This window comes from Notechis scutatus, chromosome Z, assembly GCF_049901735.1.
Source record: "Notechis scutatus isolate UNSWTSFEM ecotype Mainland chromosome Z, rNotScu1.2, whole genome shotgun sequence".
Classification (NCBI taxonomy): domain Eukaryota; kingdom Metazoa; phylum Chordata; class Lepidosauria; order Squamata; family Elapidae; genus Notechis; species Notechis scutatus.
Genome location: NC_142025.1, coordinates 121,212,972 through 121,238,998, shown reverse-complemented (window position 1 = coordinate 121,238,998; position 26,027 = coordinate 121,212,972). Strand labels below are relative to the sequence as shown.

The window sequence follows — 26,027 nt, the reverse complement described above, 5'->3', positions numbered from 1 at the left end:
TAGTTCTTTAGCTCTCAGTAGGTTTACCGGTTAATTTTAAATTAAAGTATTTTAATAAACATTCTGGACTGGATATATAAAAAAGATCTCAGTTGTTTGTCTAGTTGTCTACTTATCTTAGCAATTCATTATAGGATTGGAGACACTTAACTCCAGCTAGCTATCCTCCTCTCCTCCTCCTTTTCTGCAGCTGTGCCCTGGAAACACCTGTCATTTGATATCTTTCTTAGCTTCTCAAGGAATCAGAACAACCTTAAACTTCATCTCTTAATAAGCCCCAAACCCTCCCTAAGGACAGGTGGTACATTCTGAAGGGGCTGTTGATGAGGTCTCAAAGGCTGGCAGGTACTGGTGGAATTTATTCCTCCCCTCCTCCTTGTTTCTTTCTTTCTTGCTAAATGCTATGTGTCTATCTCTTTCCAAATAAAAATGAAATGCTAGAATTTAGCAAATTGAAAGGGGCTGCATTGGCAGGCAAACTCAGTCAAAACCCTACCCTGTCAGGCAAGGCCATCTGCAAGTGTAATGTTTGCTATTTTGTGCAAATGTAGAATAGCTACCATTTAGGGTACAGGAAGTCAAAATGTGTAATCTACAACCAGCCTGGATTTCAAATTCCATTTTTTTGCAACCCAAAGACCAATAAATCAAGCTAAAGTACTGGTTAAGGAGCAGGTATAAATAAAAATAGTGGAGAAACTGAGCTTGTTTCTCAGATTTTCAGGCTCAATATGTTGTGTGAATTCAGCCCTGGTCTGAAGAGAGCAATATGGATTCTCCACGCTGTGAAAGCATGAGGAACTACAAACTTTCAGAGAATAAATAATAGGTGGAGTGGAAGTTGCATCATCTCATCTATCATCTTGTAATTTGGATGTTGGCTGGAGAAATGCCTCAGGAAGCTTTTCAACTCCATGTTAACTCCCCCCCACACACACACACAGAGGAAGGTTACAACCACTTTAGGTGGAAGTCAAGAGTGCTAATGTAACATCAGCACCCGTGTCAGCAATGTACTCAGCACTTGTCTGTGGAGATTCTCCATCATCAGTTCATAGTTATCTCCAAGGTGCTTTTTCAAAAGGCAACTGGACTGTTTTTTCCTTGGGGAAGAAGAAAACATTTCGCTTCTCATCAGTTGTGATGGCAGGTAATGTGATGCCCCCACTGTCACAACTGATGAAGCTCTTGGATGAGAAGCAAAGCTTTTCTTCTTCTTCTTCAAGGAAAAATGCAGATAATTGCCTTTACTTCAGCATTGCTGAATAATGGTGAAAGGATACTCTACTCTGAGGAAGTTACACTCTAAGTACAAAAGCATAAAAGAATAATCTGAAGCAAAGCAAAGACAAAAGAGGCTGTCCAGAAATCTTAATGGCAAACCTACCCTGTTTCCCACAAAGTCTAAAAATATTCTAGCTAGAAAAATACTATCCTGGAGTCAAATCATCAGTTCATCCTCTTCATTGTTCTGGATGGCAGGATCCCTCCAAAGAGCTTCAATCCAGGATGGAATTCAACAAAGAGCAGAGCTCAAAAAGCAATTGATTGATCCGGACAGAGAGAATGACTGGCCAAGGAGAAATGAGTAGCTGAACTAGGATAACCTGGGCTGCAAAATCCTGATGTCTCCTAGATAATAGTCAATAATTAGGGTTTTTAAATCCCTTCTGCCATCCAGTGAATGCCCATCAGATCTGTATCCTTAGATCTAAATATCCAGATTGTTACTTCTGCTTGGCCATATTCAAGCAACCTTCCAAACTTCATGCCCTCTCATGATGTTACTTAAACTCACCACATTCCTATAATGGTAGTTTGCAGTTTGGATTAGATACCTCATCTATTGTATGGACCAATTTTATTTCATTTAAAAATGACAAGAAATGCCTATAGGTTTCAGCAGTATAAACCCAGGAGCTCTGGGACCAGACTAAGACCAAAGACTAGGCTTCATTTCTGATGAAAAGGAGGAAGCTTCTTCCCCCAACTACCCACCCAGAATGGGTTTCACTAAAGATCTCCTTATATGGCTCTGCCATTTGCTTCATCAAGCACAAATGTCACCTCTTTGCTCAGTCCTCCTTCACCCAAAAATAGACCCTGCTGCATTGCAAGGGTCTTGGAAAGGAAACACCATCAACTTTGGGGTGGAGTGTGTGTGGGAGGGTCTACTGCCTGCCAAAGGGAAAAAATGCACCTCTGAAATGAAGATTAAGAATTTAAGTGGTGAGAGAAGAAGAGAATATCTCCATATGAAAAACTGGTCCTACACTCTCACTTTTATAGGTGAGAATTTCTATTCAAAGATCCAAATTAATTTAAAAAACAAGTGTCCTAAGGAGAATAACCTGGAATTACCCTTGGGAAAGAGGAAAAGCAACTTTAATAGGAGGTAAAAAGCTGCTCCTCCGTTGCACAGGATTAATAGGTTCTAAGCTCCAAAGTTGGATTTTGTGGAGACACTCATAGTTGCTCATTATTTGGCTCTTCCAGAGTATGGCTAGATTACACATCATAATAAGCCATTACTCATGGTCTACAAACCCAATTTTTATCTTGCTTTACATCACAAGAATTCATGGCTTACTTAATCTTGACTTACTGAAGAAAATAAAAATAAGCTAGCACTCAGCCTACATATCATAGGGAGACAGAAGAAAATTTTTGGAAAAGGTTGGTCCACCTATATAATCTATGGATTTCCACTTTCCCTCTTCAGGACATTCTTCACAATAGCCTTCCTCAAGGTGGCACCTCAGGTGTGGCAAAAAAATAAAGCCCATTATTTCCAATCAACAACCATTATATCTGTGAACAATGGATGCTGTAATTCAACATATTGAATGGACAACAAAATTAGGAACATGTCTTTAAAACTTAGAAGCATTCAATATTATCAACAACTAATAGAACTTTATAAAAGACAAAGGAAAGGAAAATAAATGAATGGTGGGCCTCTATTTGATGGGCAGAATTTCAGGAACAAAGAATCCCTATTTTTGTAAAGGTTCAGACTCAAATCAAACCACCATCAAACCCAGATTACACAACCAGACACCCACAAGTGGATTCGAGGTAAATCATGTTCCAAAAGCCTCCTCTATAACTTATCTAGACCTTTTTTATTTGGTCACATCTTTGCTGAAGTTGAGAAAATATAGCTGAGATTCATTACAATACATTGGGGTACACTAAACTGGACGTATCTGCATATGTAAAACAGGCTCACCTGAAACATTTAATTAGGTTCTGTTAGACAAAATTTCTGTGATTAGTCAGCATTTTTTTTTTTCAAAGGGAAGACAGAATCTGAATTGAATAGTACAAGGAGCTTAGTTCTTTAAGTTCATTCCTATATATTCAGTGATGTAGTTAAAAATCTCCTAGAATGTCAATTTTCAGTTGTGCTCCTAGACAATGCTCATTTGGTAATTTACCCCAAAGTCCTCCTTTAATGGCATCACTACATTTGTGATATTTCCTAATGGATGACACCCCTTCCCACATCCATCTTTGTTCTTGTTCTTACTTCTTTAAACTCCTGGATCTGTGTTTGGTCAAACATGGAGAAGACATTGGAGCTCCCTTCTGCTGCCCTCCTCTTTTGCCTTCTTGGGTGCCTGGAAGAGAAGAAGATGGTCATTCAAGATCAGCTCACTGCATCCTTATCTAGGGCAACCAACCCCTCCCACTTTTATAGGTGAGAGTCTCTATTCAAAGTTGAAACTAGATGAATGAAAAAAGGAGTGAACCAGTGGTACTGGGTCTACAAGCCCTAGCACAGACATCATTGAAATACATAGGTCACCTAGTCACGGCTTCCCCCTTTATGATGAAATGAATTATCCTTCAACCTAATTGTAGAACTGATTTTATAGTTTAGTACCTTTCTCTCTGTAAATGTGACATAAACCAGCACCTTTGGTCCTGTTTTGTCCTGATGCATTTTCTTTTTTGACAATGTTTAAGCAGTCAATTCATCAGTGACACAAGAACATCTTATTAAGAAAGGATTCCCACCATGCAGTTTGTAGAGTTACTTATTTGTCCGTTTTTGCAAACATATAAATGGCTTCAGTTACAGTAGACTCTAAGCAATATAACCTGAATTTGATTATGTAAGCCATACTTGATCATTTGCAACATTTTTGTCTCCAGGGGCAGAAAACCCTACTAAATATCAGAAAATATTATTTAGCTTAACTTAATAATTAAAACTTCCTTTAAATGGGCTTTTATGTTAGGCGTATATTTTCAAAATATTGTATTTGTTGTTTTCTGTAATACAAGGGAGGGGAGGGGTTAATCCGTAAGGACAACGCCAACAAACAATTTTATTGCTAAAGCAAAAGTCTGAAAACTTGGAACATTGGAGAGAAACATTAATATTCACGATTTTTTAAAAAGTGTGTACTTTGGTTTGAGAAACAGCCTCTTACTTTCAATACAAATATGGAGTTGATAAAAGTTGAATGCATCTTTTCAAAGTCTTCATTTCAGGTTTGTAACAACTAATTTCGACAAGGGTGATCTTTTCTTTTAGGCAACTATGTTGTATGTGGGTATTATAATTTTCATCTTCCCCAAAATCACTTTGCAAGTTTTTTGGGTTTTTTTTTGTAAATTTTATTTGAGTTTTCACAAAGAGAAAAAAAATAAAAATAAAACATCTTTTTTGAAAGCAGCATAATCCCGGGTTACATTTCTTCGTACAGACACAAATTCAGGTTCATGCTCATTTTTATATTCTATTCCATATCTTATTACTATTTTACATTTTCTGCATAGCTTCTCCCCTCTTTTAATTTTCTCAATTTTATTTTAATTATCTCATCTCAATTCAAATCATTGTATTTATATTTTTGTCTGTCCTGTTTCAATTATCTATTATCTTTTCTCATTAAACAAAATTTCTCCTGTAGTTACTGATTGGAGTATGACGCCTTTATATCTTTCCCCTAAAGTTGTAACATTCAATATAATACATAACTTCCATTCGATTCTGCTTGGTACATTCTTAAAATACACACTGTATTCTTAAAAAAAAAAAAAAAAATTATAAATGTATATAATTAAAACAACATTCCATTCCAATTCAATTCTATCATTAATATTAATATTCATTAAAGTTTTAACATCTTTAACATTACTTTTCAATTAAATATCATACTTCTATGGGAACAATTATAAGCTTTCCATAGTTAATTTCCCCCCTCTTCACTTATATTTTATAAAACATTAACTAATTAAAATGTTCCTGTTCCTTCCTAATTCAATTTTATCATTTATTTTATTTCACTTATTTTATTCACAAACATTTCACTAAATTACACTATTTTATCCCTCATTTTAATCATACGTTGTTTTCCAATTTTCTAAAGTTATTTCTATTACTAATATAACAATACAATCTTATGTACCTTTACAGAATCCCCTTTTCATTAGATTTTCACCCATTATCTCTAAATAGGTCCTGTTTCTCTATATCTTGCTCCGGTCCTTTGTAACTTCTTTTCCTTTCCTTCTTCCCTCTCTTCTTCTCTCTCCCCTTTTACCCCCTTGTCTCTCTACCTCTATTTCTCTCTTCTGTATTCCCCTTTTCTGTTGCTTTCCAGTATTATACTTATTTTTCGAATTATTTTTCTTTTCTTTGGTTGTTTTTTTTAAATCTTAAATTCTTCATTCTCTTTCCCCCCTTTCCTTTTTCTTCCCCACATAGAATTACTTGTTCATTAAAGATGGCTTCTTCTTTGTCCCAGTCTTCTTGTTTTGCAGTCTTTTCTTGTTGTTTCTCATAGTTCCAAATCTCCATTTCTAAGATTTGAAGAGACGAAGCCAAAAGAACCCTTCCCTTCTTGTGCATCTTCTTTGTACTTTTTAAGTTCCATTTTCAATTCATCCAGAAGTGGTGCCATTGTATAAATTTTTAAACAACCACCCGATTGATTTTGGTCATTCAAATATAATAACCAAAAATCCAAAGATCACCAAATAATCCAAATACACGCAAGCTGTTTCTTTTTGCTCTTTTTTTTTCACTTTCTCTTCCTGGGGTTACTATTTAGTTGCAAAGTTTCAGTTAAAATGTATCTTTTAGAAGTCTTGTTGAAGTTTTACTTTAGATTCTTTTTAATTCCAGGCAGTCTCCTCCCTCTTCCAGATCCTGCCCTTATTCTTTTCTCTCCCTTCCTGCTTATAAAAAAGAAAGTTTTTAATGTCCAGAAATCTTTATTATCCCTTTGGCATTTTGTTTTATTTTCAGCTTAATTGCCTATTGATGTCAAAGCGGATTTTTCCAATTTCTTATTTAAGTCTCTTAATTGTCAGTATAGGGAAGGAGAGAGAAGAAAAAAAAAAGCCAAACCTTTCCCTTTTCACTTTCCTTCGCTGCTTCCAACTCTTCTTTGGGAGCGATGTTATTTTTTGTAAGTTTAAATTCCAGGGTACCTTGGTTGTTGCTTTTACAATTTAACCCGGTCAGCCAAAACTTTCACTTCTTATCTTCCTCTTGCGCATTCTTTTCCGGTCGAGTTCTTCTTTGTGGTGGCCATTTCTGACCACCACTGCAACCGCCTTTGGGAAAGGGAGTAATGGCCAGCTGAGGAGGAGAGATGCGGCTCTCCTCGACCCTGCTGGCATTCTCCCCCCTCTTCACCACCTCTACGGGGTGGCTTAGCCCCGAAACCAGCCGGGTCGGGCGCTCCAGCGAGCCCAGACAGAAACCGTGCACGATCGCGGATTTCTGTCTGTCGCCGAAGCCCTTCAAACCGAAAGTCCTCAAATCACTTTGCAAGTTTTAAGTTAACAATATATAAGTAATTAATTGATAGAATAGAATAACAGAGTTGGAAGGGACCTTGGAGGTCTTCTAGTCCAACTCCCTGCTTAGGCAGGAAACCCTACACCACTTCATACAAATGGTTGTCCAATCTCTTCTTAAAAACTTCCAGTGTTGGAGAATTTACAACTTCTGGAGGCAAGTTGTTCCACTGATTAATTGTTCCTACTGTTAGGAAATTTCTCCTTAGTTCTAAGTTGCTTCTCTCTTTGATTAGTTTCCACCCATTTTTTCTTGTCCTGTTTGACTCCCTCTTCTTTGTGGCAGCCCAAGATATTGGAACACTGCTATCAAGTCTCCCCTAGTCCTTCTTTTCATCAAACTAGACATACCCAGTTCCAGCAACTGTTCTTCATGTGTTTTAGCCTCCAGTCCCCTAATCATCTTTGTTGCTCTTCTCTGCACTCTTTCTAGAGTCTCAACATCTTTTTTACATCATGGCAACAAAAACTGGATGCAGTATTCCAAGTATGGCCTTACCAAGGCATTATAAAGTGGTTTTAACACTTCATGTGATCTTGATTCTATCCCTCTGTTTATGCAGCCTAGAACTGTGTTGGCTTTTTTGGCAGCTGCAGCACAGTGTATTTAATAAACAGGGGTCCTTTTGGGTGGGCGTGGCTTTTTTTTTTTTTGCAGCCCCCACCCATTTTTTGGGCCTTCTGGGCCTCAGAGGAGCTTCTGGGGGGCGTTTTTGCTCCCCTAAAGCTCCTCTGAGGCTCAGGAAGAAAAAAACAGAGCATAGGAGGGCCGCTCAGCACCCCTCCATACTCCATTTTGGGAGCTTCCTGGCCTCAGAAGAGCCTCTGGGGTGGGGTGTTTTTGCTCCCCTAAAGCTCCTCTGAGGCTCAGGAAGAAAAAAAACAGAGCATGGGAGGCCGCGCAGCACCCTCCACACTCCGTTTAGGAGCTTCCTGGCCTCAGAAGAGCCTCTGGGGTGGGGTGTTTTTGCTCCCCTAAAGCTCCTCTGAGGCTCAGGAAGAAAAAAACAGAGCATAGGAGGGCCGCGCAGCACCCCTCCACACTCCGTTTTGGGAGCTTCCTGGCCTCAGAAGAGCCTTGGGGGGGCATTTTTGCTCCCCTAAAGCTCCTCTGAAGCTCAGGAAGGCAAAAAATGGAGGGGGGCTGAGCCATTTTTGCCTTCCTGGGTCTCAGCAAGGGGAATCCTGGCACAGCTGATCTATGTACAGCTGATTGTCAGGAGGGAAAAAAAAGAAAGAAATATCTTAGGCGAATGTCAGACGGGTAGGGTGAGCGAGCATCAGGCAGGAGGGCGACCGAATCGGGGGCGTGGTCAGCCAGAAGTTACTACCGGTTCGGTGACCCACACCAAATTCTTGCTACCGGTTCGCCCGATGAGGTGCGAACCGGCTGAATACCACCACTGTGGTGTACCTAATAGAAAAGAAGGGAAGGGGTGGACTATATCCAATACAGTCATATAAATAACTCCAGCTCGTTTTGCAAATCTAATCCATACATGAAAAGAAAAACATAAAATGAAAATGTCTCCTTTTGAACAAAGTTATTTTACATATAGAATATAGTATAGGATTATGATCTACATCACAGGAAGTTATTTAGAATGACTGATTTTCTGGAGATAACTTCAAAAATCTCCTTTCTGTCTTCAGAGTGGCTCTTTCTTGATCCTCAACTCCTGAAAACTGATAGGCATGTTACTTCTGGGAAGAGATGAAGTTGGGAAAGGGATGGCAAGGTAAAAATGGAATGAGAACCTGAAGATCCAGACAATCTAAGTGGGTCTATTTCATGAATTGAGCCGGAGCAAAAGTAAGAACTTTGGGGTATTGGCTAGAGATAATAGATGCATCTTAGTCCTCGAATCACACTCAGTTGGCCAGAACCTCAATAAAAACCCAGTAAAAAATTTGGAAACCCTTATAACAAGGCACAGGGGCATGGCTAGAGATGATGGGATTGTAGGTTGGAGGCCTCAGGTGAAGAAAGCTAACATATGCTGACAAACTAATCTTTTAGCATCAAGAAATGAGGGTCTGAGAGATTCAACAGTTCAAACTATTGCAGGTTGTCTTTTCACCATGGCCAGACTTATAGGAATGTTCTGGAAGGATTGCTCTAAAAACATATCTTACAGAGTTTACTCTCTCCTACATTTCCTCTGATGTGGCTTTTCAGAGGCGAGGTACACCAGGCATACAAAAAAACTTCAAGGGCGAAGGAAATGTTTTAAAAAGTGTATTCCTTGTTTCTCATTTGGAAAAAAAAAAAAAACCAGACAGGTTGCAGCTTCCTTTGTCTGGATCTTGTGGTGCCTTGAGGAGTCTGATTCAGAGGCTCCTGTCTGCTCAGCAGCTTCCAGCCCCCCTTTGTTCCTTTTTTTTTGGGGGGGAAAGTCAGGCAAAGAACCAAAAGATTCCACATGTAATAAAACATCCTACTGTATTATTCAAGAAGAGCATTATGTAGTTATTCAGGGACTTGAAGGGATTCACCTGCAAGAAGATGGCTTGGGATGGGATATGTGTGCAAGATCAGATCCATTTCAGAAAGCGAAGAAAATGAAACACAATGATGGATGTTGAATCATCACCCATAGACAATAATCATAGGCTGTATGCCTTCAGCTCTTTCAAATTTTCCTCCCCATCTCAAAACAGCACAGATGCCCTTGGGTTCTTATAGTCCTGTCTCTCTAACAGTGCCAAAGCTTCCTCTTAACACACATATTTCTTTTGTCCAGACATTAAAAAAAGCCCTAGCTGCAAATACTCAAAATTCACTCACACATGTAAAAGAAAAAGCTGAACTAGAGGAAGGATTTTTTTGAAAAAAAAATTGCCTACAGAATTGTTACCGCTTCTACACCTTCCTTTTGCTGATTTTATCCTTCATCAAGAGCATTTGAGAAGCTGCCCTATTCCAATGCTTGACTTTAAAAAGCAGATAAAGAGACAATTCAACATTTTTTAAAAAAAATCTCGGTGCTGTACATTTTCCACTAGTTTGGACTGAAATTGTCGAGTCTGGTGCTAGGAAGGAGACTCGGGAGCCAGTGACTTAGTTCAGCTCATTTATTAGTCCCGAGATCGGCTCGGGTTCCGAAAGAAAAAGCGGCGGCTTTTATTCTCTAGCCGCGGCGTCAAGGCCAATGGCACCGCTTTGAATCTCCGCGATTAGTTTCCACCAATCGCGGGGATTCGTGGCGGGCCAATCCGTGCGGCTCGCTCAGCCAATCAGCTCGCCGTGCGTCTTAGCCAATCGTGGTGCGGGTCTACAAGAATGGTAATGACCGTACAGAACACCCCTCCCCTCTTGGTAGGGTCTACATAACGTAGCCCCATAAGTAGGCGGGCTTCGCACTTGTCTACTTGACCTGCGCAGGTTAGTTGGTGCTTGGTTCTCGGCCGGTTCGGTCGGGTTCCGTGTTGCTCCTCATCCTGTCGATGGAACCGTCTGGAAGTCTGAGCCGGGCCTTTTGTCGCAGCTCCCTCCCGGTCTACCCGGGCTGGTCGAGTTGCGGTTGCCGCTCCCGCCTGGTCTTTCGGGCTGGTCGAGGCTGGCCTGGCTGCTTCTTCCTGGTGAGGTGTCAGGTTGGCTGCTTGCCGGTGAGTATTCCTGGTTTCTTTCTGGTGGTGTTTGGTTCATTGGGTCTTCCTCTCCCTCTTGGTTTGTGTTGGGGGTTCCCTTCTGTGTTTGTTTCTGCTTGCGTGTCGGTTGTATTTCCCAGTGGCTATTCTCGACCTTAGTTGGTCGATGGGTCGCTTCCATGCTGCGTCCGTCGGTTGTCTGTAGGCGGCACGAGCGGGGACCTGTCACTTGGGTTATGGTTGCTGGTACCCAGAGTGGGTCTCCGGTGAGGTTTTTCGCATATACCGTGTCGCCTGTTTTAAAGGTTCGGTCTCTGCTTGAGGAGTTTGGGGGTTTTTCCGGTTGTATATAGGGGTGCAGTCTGTCGAGTGGGGATCTTAACTTCCTCCCCATCAATAGTTCTGCCGGGCTTTTATTTGTTGTCGTATTCGGGTTATGTGTTGTATAAAGAGCATTTTGTTTATTTTTTCTTGGATTTCCCCGTTCTCTATTTTTGGATGGTTTTTTCGTGAATTGAACCATCCGTTCCGCCTCCGTTCGCCGCCGGATGTGCGGTGCTGTCAACGCGTGTCGTATCCCCGTTCCGCTAGGAATTTTTCAAATTCCAGCGAGGTAAGTGGGGCCCGTTGTCGGATACGAGGACATCTGGGAGGCCGTGGGTTGCAAATAGTTTACTGAGTTCTTTGGTGACGGCCTCCATTGTGGTAGTTCTCATGTTGCTTACCTCCAGCCAGTTGGAGTAGCGTCTACCGTGATGAGGAAGGTGTGTCCTTTTGTGGGCCCGGCAAAATCTATGTGGATCCTGGACCATGGTCCCCTAGGGGTTTCCCATTCCAGGATTGGGGCGGCGGGAGGGCTGGGTCTGGTTTCCTGACATCTGTTACACGCTGCCACCCAGGCTTCGATTTGTTTGTCCATCCCTGGCCACCAAGCGTAACTTCTGGCCAGGGCCTTTGTCCTTCGATGCCCGGGTGCCCCTCATGCAACAATTCCAAGACTTTTCCCTGTAATTTTCCGGGAACAACCACTCGTTCCCCCAAAGTAAACACCCTTTTTGCAATGACAGTTCCGTTTGTCGGTTCCGGAATGTCCGGAAGGTCTCGTCGTCGTCTTTCTCTGGCCACCCCTTCTCTACCCAATGCAATACCCGCGCCAGGCGTTTGTCTTTATTAGTTTCGCGGGCAATGTCTGACGCGAGTTATGGGTAGATCGGGCAGAGTCTCTATGCTGAGGGTGGTCGTGCGTGGGTGCTGGGTCGGTGTCGAAGTCTGGTAACGGCGTGCGGCTCAGGGCGTCTGCGTGGGAGATCGTCTTACCAGGTCGGTGTGTGTGAGCCGGTAACTGTAGGCTGCAAGGAATTGACCACCTTGTCATTCTAGGGGATAGAATGTTCGGGTGGCCCTGTTCCCTGCCAGGATTCCCAGCAGCGACTTGTGGTCGGTGATGATGGTGAAGGCTCGGCCATGGATGTGATAAGTGGAACTTTTGACAGCGGCAACGATGGCCAATGCCTCTTTGTCTAGCTGACTGTAGTTCCTTTCTGGCTTGGTGAGGGTTCGTGAGAAGAAAGCGATGGGTGCTTCCTTTCCGTCGGGAGAGTGTGGCTGAGAACGGCGTCGGCGCCAAAAAGGTGATGCGTCGCATGTGATAACCAGCGGCAGGGTCTCGTTGTATTGGATGAGGACGGCGTCCGAGGTGAGCAGGTCTTTGGTTTTGTTGAAGGCGGCTTCTTCGCGTTTCCCCCAAGTCCATGGAGCCGCCTTGTCCAGGAGCCTATGCAAAGGCTCTGCCGCGATCGCCTTCTGGGGCAGGAAAACATTGTAAAGTTAAGTAGCCCTAGAAATGCCTGTAGTTCCGTTTATTCTTTGGCCTGGGGCTTCCTTGATTGCTCTGATTTTTTCCTCGGTTGGGTGAATTCAGTTGTCGATCTAGGAGGTACCCCAGGAACTCGACTCTCTCGGTGTGTAATTGGCATTTTTCTTTCTTAACCTTCAGCCCTCGTTTTGAATTTGGTTAGGACTTCCTCAGGCGACCCTCTAGCTCCTTTTGGTTGGTTGCTGACACCAATACGTCAGTCAGTAGGGCACCACCCCCTTGATTCCTTGCAGGAGTCTCTCCATGAGGCTCTGGAATATTCCTGGGGGCCACGCTGACTCCAAACTGGAGTCTCTTACAGCGGAAGGCCCTCGGTGGGTTACTATCGCTTTGTGCTTCAGCCGTTTCTGCGTCGACCGGCAGCTGCTGATAGGCTTGTGCCAGGTCGAGCTTCGCAAAGACCTTGCCTCCCCGAGTGAGTGTAGGAGGTGCTGCACTACTGGGACGGGTAGGCGCTTTGCTGTAGGGCACAATTAAGGGTGGCCTTATAGTCCCCAAAATTCTCACTGACCCGTCTGGCTTAACGGGGGTGACTATGGGGGTCTCCCACCGGGCATGGTCGATTGGCTCGAGGACCCCTTGTTTGACGAGCTTGTCTATTTGCTCGTCGATTTTTGGCCGGAGTGCGAGCGGTACCCGCCGTGGTTTCAGGCGAATGGGGGAGGACGCTGGGGTCTAGGCTGAACGGAAATGGGGGCCCTCAGTACTTGCCTAGGGTGCCATCGAACACTTCCTGGAAGTCTCTCGCGAGCTGCTCTTCCCAGTCGGCTTCCCGGACGTGGTCGATTCCCTCGTTACCTCGATTCCGAGCGGCGCGAACCACTGCAGTCCCAAAAGGCTAGGGTGATCTCGGTCTACAATAGTTAAGGGGAGCCTCGCTGTTCGCCCCTTGAAAGTCACCTCAAATTGGCCCGTTCCGACTACCGGTATCACGATTTCCTTGGTAGTCCTTGAGGATCAGGTTCTGGCTTTCCAGCCCCTTCCGGTGGATGGCGGGCACCAGGCGCTTTATTTCCCGCCATGCGACCATGGAGAGGTAGGACCGGAGTCCACCTCCATTTGCATGGCTCGCCCTCGATGCCCACCTCCACATATACCTTCCGTGCGTCTGTGCTGGAGGAGTGGCCGATGATCGCTTTGGTGGGTTTCTTCTCTCTGCCTGTTCCCGCCATCTCGTCGGCCCTGTCCATCTCGGCTCCATCGGCTCCTCGGCTTGGTGGTCCCTGGGTCTGGGGGGGTGCCGTCTCGCCTCCGGTTGCTGTTGTCTCGTCGTCGGGGGCTGTAGTTCTTTTTTTTTTATATATATATAAAAGTTTTATTGATTTTAACAACAAATAAAAACACAGCTGATATCTTCGCCTCTGGTCGGTCCCAACGGACCTAAACCGTCCCGTAGAGACGGTGATAGTAAGGGGCGTTCTGTTGATCACAGGGACATCGCAAGTCCCTGGTGGATCCAGAAGAAGCCCCTTTACCATCGGGCGGAGAGGCAGCCATTAAGCTGCTGAAGCAGGGACAGCTCCGAAAGGAAGAGAAGAAAGAAAGAGAAAGTGTATCGGCTGGTGAGATTTATTTATTTTTATTTGGGATAAGGACACCCTAGAAGAAGAAGGAATCTGTAAGATTTTGACAGAATTTGATAAGATGGACTTAGTGGCGATTTTTTAGGAGATGTCAAAATGAGGCTTGGCTTTTTACTTTTTTTTTTCTAGCGAACTTCTATTGTGATTAGTAATTGTAACCAGACTGGTTTTGTTTTTTTTGTTTTTTCTATAATTACCTTTCCTTTTTGACTGTTTATATTTTTAATAGAGGCTTCCTTTAGTAATTTTTTTTCTTTTTAAAATATACACATATATATATATACATATTTTCTTTTTCTATTGGTTTTTTGGGGGGAGGAAGAAGGGGAGTGGAGTTGAGAAACTTTGTAACTCTGCAACACTGCCAACTAGAGGCTTGAAAATACTTTACTTGAAGTTGGGAGAACTGTGAGAAACTCTCTCCCAAGGACACTGAGTTGATAAGATAGAGAGAGGAACTCTGGAGAATGTTTTCACAGGTGTCTCTTTGGGATTTCTACAATCAACTGAATGTTTGAAGCTTGGCTTTGAAACTTGTGGAGAAGCCATAATAAGAGCCTTGGATGTTTAAATAAAATGCAGTGTGATTTTTGCTTTACTTGTTGTTAGCTTTTATCCCTCCTCCTTAACCCTATAGTATTTTGTAATATTTGTACACTTTTGCTTATTACTATTATTATTATTTTTCATTTTTTTCTCTAAAGGAAAGCCTCAGAATATTGTTTCTTTTTTTCCTTTTTCTTTTCTTTTTTGGGGACTTTTGCTTTTTTTACCTTTGTATGTATATACTCTTTTTTGTGGCCATGTTTTTTTTTTCTTGAGATTTCGCAATTGGATTAAGGTGTGAAGAACCTGAAGAATTTTTCTTTTCTTTTCCTTTTATTATTATTGTTATTTTTTTAATATTATTGGGTTTTATTCTCCTTTTGACTATTGCAACTGAGGATTAAGGTCTAGAAGAACCTGAAGAAAGAAATTTTTCTTTTTCCTTGAAACTTTTTCCCTTTTTAAATTTTGGGCTTTTTGTTTTTTTTTTACTGATTTTTCTTTTTTACGTTTTTCCTTTCCCTAATTGGATTATAATTGTTACACTGCCAACTGGATTAAAAGAGTGGGAAGATTCCGAGTTATTCAAATGAGTAAGAAAGTTCTACCTTCTGGCGCATCAACTTCTGCTCCTGCCTCCCCATCAACTGGAGGACGACTTTCAACAATGGCGAAGCAAGATAAAGGACAAACGGATCTAACGACGGTTATGCAAGGAATTCAAGAACTTAAAATGAGTATTGAACAAAGGATGGGGAGTATTGAACAAAAAATTGAAAATATCCAACAGATGATGGCGAAGTATGATGAGAGACTGCAAAAATGGAAGAGAAAGACAATCAAAGAGATGAGAAAATTGGAAATATTGATGACAGAGTGACAACGCTTGAACAAAACAAGAATGAGATGGTGAAGTGGGAGATGGATAGATCAGAATATTACCTCAGATTTCAAAATATAGAGGAAGAAAAAGGACAAGATCTTGCTGCAGTAATGGTAGAAATCTTGGCTGGAGCTTTGGAAATAACCGAGGAAAAAATGATGGATGGAATAGATGAGATATACCGAGTTTTACAAGATATGCATCGAGGAATAAGTTACCAAGAGAAGTTCATGTTAGATTTACTAAAAAATCTATCAGAACACAGATATTACAAGCGGCAAGAGAGAAGACATTGAAATATGGAGATAAAGAGATTGGGGTTTTAAAACAAGTACCCAGAAAAATTAGAGAGATGAGGAGAGAATATCGTTTCCTGACTAAAGTATTATTGGAAAAGGAGGTGAATTACAGATGGTTGATTCCAGAAGGATTAATGGTTACATGGAAAGAACAGAGATACAGAATTGGCTCAATTGATGAAGCAGAATCGTTTTATAAGGAATTTTTAAAAGAAGAGAAACAGAGATAGAAGAAGAGACTACCTTAACTGAATTTCAAGAGGACCAAATAGAGATGGGAAAAGAAGAAGGTGCAGTAGGTGGACAAGTGGAGACTAAAGAACAACGTGAAGTAAGATCAACGAGCCGTTAGACCTAAATATAAATCATAACTATGGAGGAAAAAAAATTGATTTCTTTGAATATAAATGGACTGAATTCAGCTACTAAAAGAAGGAAAACTTTTCATAAAATAGAGAAATTAAAATTTGATATAATTTGCTTACAAGAAGTACACATTAAAAAACAACATCAACAATTATTGGTGCGACCAAAAATAGGAAAATTTTTACTTCTTTGGCCCAGTGTAAGAAAAGAGGAGTGGTATTGTATATTAAAGAAACCATTTCAGCAAAATTGATTTATACTGATGAAGATGGAAGAGTACTAATGGTTGAAATAGTGGATAACAATACAAAGATACTTTTGGTTGCAATCTATGCTCGAATGATAAACAAAAAGATTCTATAAAAATTACATATGAAAATAATTGAATTGGACTACGCTAATATATTTATAATGGGAGATTTTAATGGAATTGTAGACAATGAATTGGACTACACAGCAAAAATAACACGACAAAATAGGAAGATCCTCCCTAAATCCTTTTTGAAATGATAGAGGAACTAAATCTAAAAGATATATGGAGAGAAAGAAATACTAAAACTCAACAATATACTTTCTACTCGAATAGACATTCATCATGGTCCAGAATAGATATGATGTGGACGTCAACAGAATTATTATCTAATATTCAAGAAATAAATATTGAAACAAGTACATGGGCAGATCATAACCCAATGACAATTAAATGGAAAGGACAAAAAAGAAGATCTAGATGGACATTAAATAATACTATTTTAAAGGAAAAAGATTTTACACAGTGGATGGAAAAAGAACTGGCCTTCTTTTTTAATGAAAACAGAAAAGAAGATACTTCAATACAGAATGTTTGGGACACAATGAAGGCATATGCAAGAGGATTGATAATGGAATACACAAAGAAAAAAAAATACTAGAAAGAGGCAAATGATTAAAACTTTAGAAGATGATTATAAAAATTGGAAAAAGAATTACAGAGAATGCCACAGAAAAAAGATATTAAATTTAAAATGGATATAATTAAACATAAAATGGATCAAACAGAGAAAGAAGAATTGGCGCAAAAAATTAGAAGTGCTAAACAGAACTATTTTGAGGATGCAAACAGGCCAGGTAGATGGTTAGCATACAAACTGAGAAAAGAGAAAGAATCAAGGAGAATACCACAGTTAATGGATGAACAGGGTCTAGTCTGTCATGGTAATAAGGAGAAAAAGAGAATTATTCGAGATTTTTATGCGCAATTATATAAGCAGGAGGATTTTGATGAGGGGAAAATTAAACAGTATTTACAAAATGCCAACCTACCCAAGATATCTGATGAAACTGGGAAAATGTTGGAAAATCCTATAACAATGATGGAATTAACTGAAGCACTTAATAGACAGAATAACGGGAAAGCACCAGGACCAGATGGTTTCCCGGCAGAATTTTATAAAACATTACAAGAATCATTGAGCATTTCAATGTTAGAAATTATGAATGAAGTTATGATAAATAAGAAAATACCTAAAACATGGTCAGAAGCTTATATTACGCTTATTCCAAAAGAAGGGACTGACCCATCACAAATTAAGAATTATAGACCTATTTCTTTATTGAATGCAGATTATAAAATATTTGCTTCAATTTTGGCAGAAAGGCTTAAAAAATACTTAAATAATTTTATTCATTCTGATCAGAATGGATTTCTACCAAAGAGACAAATTAAAGACAACATGAGAGTAATTTTGGACACTTTGGAATATTATGAGGCACACCCTGAAAAGCAAATGGCTTTGATATTTTTAGATGCTCAAAAGGCATTTGATAACGTGAATTGGAGATTTATGTTATTATTATTGGAACAGATGGGTTTTGCTAGAAAATTTATTCAAGCAATAGAAGCTATATATTATAAGCAAACAGCAAAAGTGATGATAGATGGAGAATTTACAGACTCTATCAATATTAAAAAAGGCACAAGACAAGGATGTCCACTATCCCCTTTGTTATTTGTATTGACTTTGGAAGTATTAAATAGAAATATTAGAGAGGATACAAATATAAAAGGAATGAAAGTTAAAAAGGAGGAATTTAAATTGCAAGCCTTTGCGGACGATTTGGTCTTTATTCTGGAAGACCCTCTAGAGACAGCTTTAAAACTACTGGAAAAGATAGAGACGTATGGTGAGATGGCTGGCTTGAAAATAAATAAAGACAAAACAAAGATTCTGACAAAAAATATGTTATTAAGGCAAAGAGAAGAGTTGGCAGACTTATTGAAAATTCAAATTACGAATAAAGTTAAATACTTGGGGATAATTTTGATGTCAAGATGTACTACACTGAAAGAGAATAATTATATTAAACTTAAACAGCAGATAGCATCTGACTTGAAAAAATGGGAAAATCTACAATTATCTTTGATAGGTAGAATCTCAACAATTAAAATGAATATTTTACCCAGAATTTTATATTTGTTTCAAACAATACCAATTAGGCTTGGTAAAGACTATTTTGATGAATTAAATAAAATGGTGTTGAAGTATATATGGCAAGGTAAGAAAGCGAGAATAAAACTAAAACTTTTACAGGATGCTAGAATTAGAGGAGGATTTGGCCTTCCTAATTGGGAGTTGTATTATCAAGCTGCAAATTTAATGTGGGTTAAAGAATGGATAACGTTAAGAAAGTCTAGATTACTGGCATTGGAAGGACATGATTTATTATTGGGTTGGCATGCTTTTTATGGTATAAGGGAACTAAATCGCAGGGTTATTTCAGAAGGCACTATATACGGGAATCGTTATGGTTGAATTGGGAGAAAATTAAGAAACAATGTTATTTGAAAATTCCAGTTTGGTTATCAACTATTGAAGCTTTTCCTATCCCATAATTTATAAGAAGGAACAAACAGTTAGATATGGGGAAATACTGGATGAAAAGGGTGAACTTAAAACGATGCAAAAGCTAGAAGAACAAGATATAAAGATGAATTGGTTTTCATATGCGCAAATACACTCAAGGTATCTTAAAGATTCTAAAACAGAAGGATTTTATGATAAATTGACTGATTTAGATGGGATTTTGACAGGTGCTGATGAAAAAGTGATTAAAAAACTATATAGTTATTTGTTGGAAATTAAATTAGAGGAAGAACAAGTCAAAGAAACAATGATTGTTTGGGGGAAGAACTTTGGATATGGGATTGATTTAGAAAAATGGCAAAAATTGTGGTCTCAAAATTATAAAATGACAATGTCAGTAGCATATAAAGAAAATTTGTATAAGATGTTTTACAGGTGGCATTTTCCCCGACAAGAATAGCAAGAATGTTCAAGAATAAATCCGAAAAGTGTTGGAAATGTCATCAGATCCCTGGCTCATATTACCATATGTGGTGGACTTGTGAGGAGGCCAGGAAATACTGGACTAGAATTCGCATATGGTTGGAAGAAATGACAAAAAAACATATAGATTTGAAACCAGAGATTTTTCTATTGGAATCTTACCTGATACATTTAATAAAAACTTAAAGTATTTGATTGTAAATGTGTTAACAGCGGCTAGGATTGTATTTGCTAGAAATTGGAAGAGTGAGAAAATACCATTAGAGGAAGAAATTATTAAGAAAATACTGGAATGTGCTGAAATGAGTAGATTGACATTTGAAATTAGAGAACAAGAAGATAAACAATTCTATGAAGTTTGGGATCTTTTTTATCAATGGTTAGATAAAACAATATAATAATAGAATATATATATATTTTGGTTTTGATAATATTTTTTAGAATATTATATTAAGATAGATTTGGTATGATTTTACGATTTGTTATAAATTAACTAAATTATAGTTATCTCGCTTAAGCATGAATTAGTTAAATTATAGTCAAATGATTGTTTAATAAGGATATTAGGATATATAATTGTTGATTGATAATATGAGTTATTATGTAACATAATTATTATGATGACTATGAAATAGATGCACAAAAAGGAGTGATAAACCAACCGATACACTGTCTGTAAATTTATGAAGAATGATGATGTTCTTATGTTATGTTTTATGTTTTATGTGGGGGCTGTAGTTCTTTTTGAGTCGGCAGACTCATGCGATGTGGCCCCTTTTGTCGCAGTGCGGCATATCGCGTCGAAAAATCGCCAATCGGCTCGAGGGTGGTCGCCCCCGCACCCGGCGCACGGTTTCCCCGACTTACGACACCGTCGATCGCGCCGGTCCCGGTCTGCCTGGAGTCGATGCACGTCCTCTTCCCCGTCGCTGGTGTCGGAGGCGGAGTCGAGTCGCCATGGTGTGTGGTGGTCTCGGCGGCTTGCTTCGGAGCGCATCTCGGTTCCCGTGCCTGCTTGGCGGTCACGCTTGGTCCCTGGTGTCGGGCCTCCGCATCCTGGCTGCTGATTTCTGGGTAGCCTCGGCTGCGGTAGCGTCGGCGAGGACGTCGGCGAGGGCGATGTCGCCTTTGGCCATCAAGCGGCTCTGGAGGACTGGGTCTCTGAGTCCCAGGACAACGCGGTCTCGGAGAGCCTCATCCATGTCCGTGAAACCGCACATGCCTCCTAGATTCCGCAGGGCGGCCACGAAGTCCCCGATGCTCTCGCCCGCTCGCTGATCTCGTCGATAGAAGTCGTGCCGCCGGATGAGGGTGGGCACGTTGGGGGCATAGTGGTTTCGGAGTAATGGCGCGAGATCGGCCCAGTCCATTGTTTTGACATCCTCTGGCTTTGCGAGGGCTTTCGCCATTTGGAACACTGCGGGCCCGCAGTGTGTGAAAAAAGCTCTTTTCCTCTGCCCGTTTGCATCCTTGAGGTTGCTACTTTCGAGGAACATTAGGAATCGGTCGATGTACGATTCCCAATCTTCAGTAGCCGGATTAAAGGGTGCGGGCAGTACGATGCTGGCCATCTCGTCGATCTTGCTTCCCCGGACACGTGTACGATGGGTCAGGCTTGCGATCCCACCTTCGTCGCCAGTGTCAAGTCCGGCGCTAGGAAGGAGACTCGGGAGCCAGTGACTTAGTTCAGCTCATTTATTAGTCCCGAGATCGGCTCGGGTTCGAAGGAAAAGCGGCGGCTTTTATTCTCTAGCCGTGGCGACGCGGCCAATGGCACCGCTTTGAATCTCCCGCGATTAGTTTCCACCAATCGCGGGGGATTCACGGCGGGCCAATCCGTGCGGCTCGCTCAGCCAATCAGCTCGCCGTGCGTCTTAGCCAATCGCGGCGCAGGTCTACAAGAATGGTAATGACCGTACAGAACAGAGATAGCCCCCAATTTCCTTAGACATCTACTACACTCTTTCTTGTACACACCCAATTTTTCCTCACTTACCATGTTTTCTCAGTGGGCAGGTAGATGGGTGAACAGCAGCTGTGGATGCGATGGGGATGTTCCAGGGGCCAGAAGGGCAAACAGCCTAGACACTTGGCTATGAATTCCCCTGGGGTTATATAGGCTCCCTCAGAGGGATGCAGGACAGTGAACTATAGTCATATCTTCAAGTTTGGGTGGGTGGAGGATGGGGGTAACTAGAAATAGACTCCAGAAGAATGCAAGAGGGCCAAGTCCTTTCTTGGAGACAGGGTAAGTCCATTAGGCTTGATGGTTCTGGGGATCAGTGGTAACCCATCTCCAAATCCAAAGGGGATGAGCTCACAACCAACACAAACCTCTTACTATCATTTGCTTGATTATGGCTTGCCAATCTACCAATTAACTATGGTTCTGCTAACATGCTTTAGGTAAATATATGAACCCAGTCAGAGGATAACTCCTTGCTCAAAAAATTGACCCATAGAGGAAACCAAAAGGAAAACAGTCACACAAATACAACATTTCTTTAAGGTGTACACATTTAGAAATCATCACAGCAAAACTCTGGGTATAAAAAATTGCATTGTTTTTTAAAAATGTGTCAAAGAATGTCAAAGATCCTGAATGACCTTCAATAAATTTATCAGATTTGATAGACCAGGATTTGCAAAAGTTTTTTAGTCTAAAATTTAAGTCATTCCATGGATTTTAAGGCTTGCTGGCTAATCTTTAACTAAGGATCTAGACATTCACTAGCAGGATTGGACAGCTCATCCCTAATATGCTGACCTGGAAGTTCGTACTGAATTGAGCATCAGCCTTCTTCCTGCTTAGGACACCTGGATGGCAGATTCCATTGATCCCCTCTGTTGAGATACAGGAAAGCTTCAAACATGAGTGTGGAAAATTCAGCATGCCAAGAGAAGTTATTTATTCCATCTTCTCCCTTCCTTTCCTCCCTCCTTCCCTCTGAGCTCAAGGTATCCAATGTGCCTGTGAAAATTTCCTCTTTGGGATAGCTGGTTCAGCTGTCACTTGGGAGACACTCAGACAAGAGCAGAAGCTCCTAAAGATAGCTATGAAAATTTATTTCTGACTTCCGGTGGCATTTCCTTTGTGGACAGACCGAAGACCATGATCATACGTGGCTTTGATCTGTGCTGTCCCCGTTGGAGGGCTCCGATCATGGCCAGAACCACCTTGTAGGGGTGGTGAAGAAGGGGGAGACCGCCAGTTGGGTTGAGGGGAGCCGCATCTCCCCTCCCTGGCTAGGTATTCTCCCTCTGAAGACAGGCTGTAGGGGTGGCCAAATATGGCCACCTTGAAGAAGGAGAGCTAACTGGGACAAAGATCATGCTGGAGAGGTGAGGTAATGGACAGTGTGAAGACCAGGCTAACCAAATGCAATATCTGTAAATAAGATACTAAGAAATTTTTAAGAAAGATTGTAAAAGGGGCGACCAGAGAAGGTGAAAAGAAAAATTGACAGATGAAAGTGGCTTTGCACTTTGAAAGGAGTTAAATTTAAAGAGGAAATTAGAAGAAAATATTTGCTTAAATTGGATAAATATATGACTTTGGCACTAAACAGGCACAATTAAAAACTGAACTTGAATGTGTCAAAGGGGAAAAAAACAGTAATTGATAATTGGATTTTTGAAATTTAAAAGCCCTAAATAGGGAAAAGAAAGTGGAAATGAAAGGGTGGAACTTGGACATAACAGAGAGCGCCACCTAATGGTAAAGGAAAAATTTCAGTGACTCTTTAAAAAAGGCTTGGTTCTTACAAAAGTGGAACTTGATACAAAATAAGAGAAATTTTGTTACAATAAAATAGAAACACTGAAAAGTGAAAACTGAAGATACAGAATATTAAGATAAAAGAAAGAAGTAAGAAGAAACCATTTTGGGATTGTTTGGTGATTTTGGCACAAATCTAAATTTATGGATATTGGATTATATGATATTTTGGAAAAAACCCAAAGAGGAATTAATAGAAGTTGATCGTTGGAAATAAACATTAAAGATGCTGGTTGGATTAAATTACTGGACGATTGGCTTGGACTTAAATATTTTTTTAAAAAAATAAAGGAAACCTAAAAGAAGTACATAAAAATGGCAGATCTTTTCTTGGAAATAAAAATGGAACTAAGAAATATAAAGGAAATACTACATGAAAAAATGAAACGTGCTGTATTGCCTTACAACTAATAGAAATGGTGATTTTGGAGAACAAAGAACAACAAGGAGTGCCAGAAGGGGAGCAATCAATTAAAGAAGAAGAAGCCAGCTTTAACTAACAAATGGAACAACGTGCATTAAAATGAAGGGAAAAAAGAATGGAAACTAAAACCTGGAGTTTTGAGGAGATAATTAAAAAGGGAAAGGTGTCAGCTTTGAAATTCAGCTGCTACATTTTTTTAGAGAGTTGGAGGAGTTGAAAAGTTCAAGGTTATTCTGTATGTCGTATTAAGAAATTCCAGAGGCAGTTAATTGGTTCTCATGATTTATGAAGTATAGAAGTGGGAGGAGAGAAGGAAAGAGAGAAGGTGGATTCTGTGTAACACATGAAAAATTTTCACTTTGGGAAATTGCCTTTGACATGCCAGATCTGTTTCTAAATAAATCAAGAGGAGAGAAAATGTCTCGGAGTGATTGATATCATGGATACTTTCTGGATGCCTTACATTTATTTCCCAAAGTCATCTTTTATTTTTGAAGGGGGCTTGGCTGATACCCCGGAGTCCTTTTCCCAGAGATGGAGAAAGTTCAACAATCAGCCGAAGTTGGAGATGTGCAGGGGGAGCATGTGGGGGCCCTCCCTCCGGAGCATTAATTGAACCTGCCAGCCCTTGTTTGGAGGAGATGATGGATGCTTTCAGGATGGCAGTAGGAGAAAGAGATTTGGGAGATATACTGAAGCATTTCAACTCAAGAAGTTCTTATTACACAGATGTAACCCAGCTGTCTGAAGAGAAATCTTTTTCTAGCCCCAGGCATATTGCTATTCTGCCAGATTAGAGGGAAGAGAGACAATTTGGGTCAGAATTCTCCCAAGAAGACACCCCCAAGTTTTATCCTGGAAGTCCATCAAGGGCAGATTTACATCAACAGTTCCAGAATTTAAAGGTGACAGGTTTGGTCTCACAGTCTGTTTGGACGGGTGGAAGCTTGAGATCACCCATATTCACTTACCCAAGTATCGTGAGGAACAAGGAGACTAGACAGAAGCCAGATGGTGGAAGCCAGAAAGAAGCATCAATTAACAGAGGTATGTTGCAGCCTCCGAGGCAATCCCCTCACTTTCCAGAAGGAATTTTGCCCCCTGCAGAGAGTATCCTTCCAGGGTAGGGATTTTATCAAGGCCAGGGGTGGATTCAATGCCAATGGCAGCCAGCACCAACACAGCCCTGGTTTGAAGGGGGGTTGCCCAGACAGCAGACAGCAGCCACTTCCCCTCCACCTGCCCAGGGAACCAGGCCACACCCATCTTCCTCCTGGCAACCACAAATGCAGCCCCAACCGACAGCGAGGCTACAGGGACCCCTATTCCAGAGAGGCACCACCCAGCCAGGATTTAGGGGGCCTACCCAGCCTACGTACGCCACCCGGCCTGTTCCTTTCATTCCAGTACAACCTGCAGGGTCCTAGCATGTGCCACCTCTGCAACCACGACCCAGGCTGAACCAAATACCCTTTAAGGCCATAGTCGATAGCCGCCATGAACATTTCAATTACTTCACTCACTCGAATCCGATCCCATATAGAACAATTTGGAGATCAATACGCCACAGAGCGCGATTTGGGTACGGCCATAACAAATGGGATGAATAAAGGGGATGCATCAGACTGGGTGGCCCAACTACACAATGAACAAGCCCCCGAATTACACAATGTAAATGGATTTATTAAATTATTAAGACTCAGATTTGAAAATCCAGACAGGGTAGCAGAGAATGAAGAGAAGTTAAGGGAAACGAGGCAAGGCAAGCGACCCTTTTAAGAATTTATTTGGGACTTTAGAAGGGTCGCAAGCCACCTCATGGACTGGCCTGAAAGAATGACTTTACACTATTTTAAAAACACCATTGATCCAGAAGTAAAGAAGGCCTGTGAAATTAGGAGAATCCCAGAGACCTTACAATCATGGTATGCCGCCTCCCTCAGCTTAGATCGCAGCATCAACCCACAGAGGAAACCCCTTCCAGCAGCCCTGCCTAAGAGAATTGTGGCTAGGAGAACGCTGACCGGACCAGCCGAAACTGCTCGTACCTGACCCACCAGGGTACTGAAATGTTACCGATGTGGCCAAGCATGCCATAGAGCAGCAGACTGTCTGGCCCCTGCTCCTGTACCACAAGCACTGCAGTAGGAATCTAATCCAGCTGTTAGAGGTCGGAAGAATCAAGGAAGACCTCCGGGCAGGGGCGGGTTTGCCAAACACAGCTGGGAAAGCCCCCTCTGCACAGATGGGAGCAACGGACCACTGAGAACCTGCAAAGACGACCCAATGGTGAGTGATCCCATCATACCTTTTACAGTCAAGGTCAAGTTAGTGGTACCAAACACGGGGGAGGCTGGGGAGTTAGCAGCTGTCATTGATACTGAGTGCTCTAGATGCCTTATCGGATTCTCCATCGTTGAACAATTGGGCATAAGGACTAAACCGCTAAAATGCCCACTCAGATTTGAGCAAGTGGATGGAACCTTTATGGGGGGGGGGGGGCAGCCACTCAAATGACAGAATTGATCAAGAT

General features: G+C 41.3%; 1 protein-coding gene across 2 annotated transcripts in view; it reads right to left on the bottom strand.

Annotated features, from left to right (window-relative positions):
- LOC113426695 (myosin regulatory light chain 11-like) overlaps positions 1-22,237 on the bottom strand; it is a 59,123-nt gene extending 36,886 nt beyond the window's left edge. The window contains exon 1 of one of the 2 annotated variants that reach the window (XM_026689087.2): positions 22,060-22,237. In XM_026689087.2, the coding sequence (XP_026544872.2) occupies positions 22,060-22,185 (126 nt within the window). In that variant the 5' untranslated portion in view covers positions 22,186-22,237. Of the gene's footprint in view, positions 1-21,288; positions 21,443-22,059 lie in introns of those variants that run through there. The other variant, XM_026689088.2, reaches the window with a different exon arrangement.
- Positions 22,238-26,027: the final 3,790 nt, after the last annotated feature.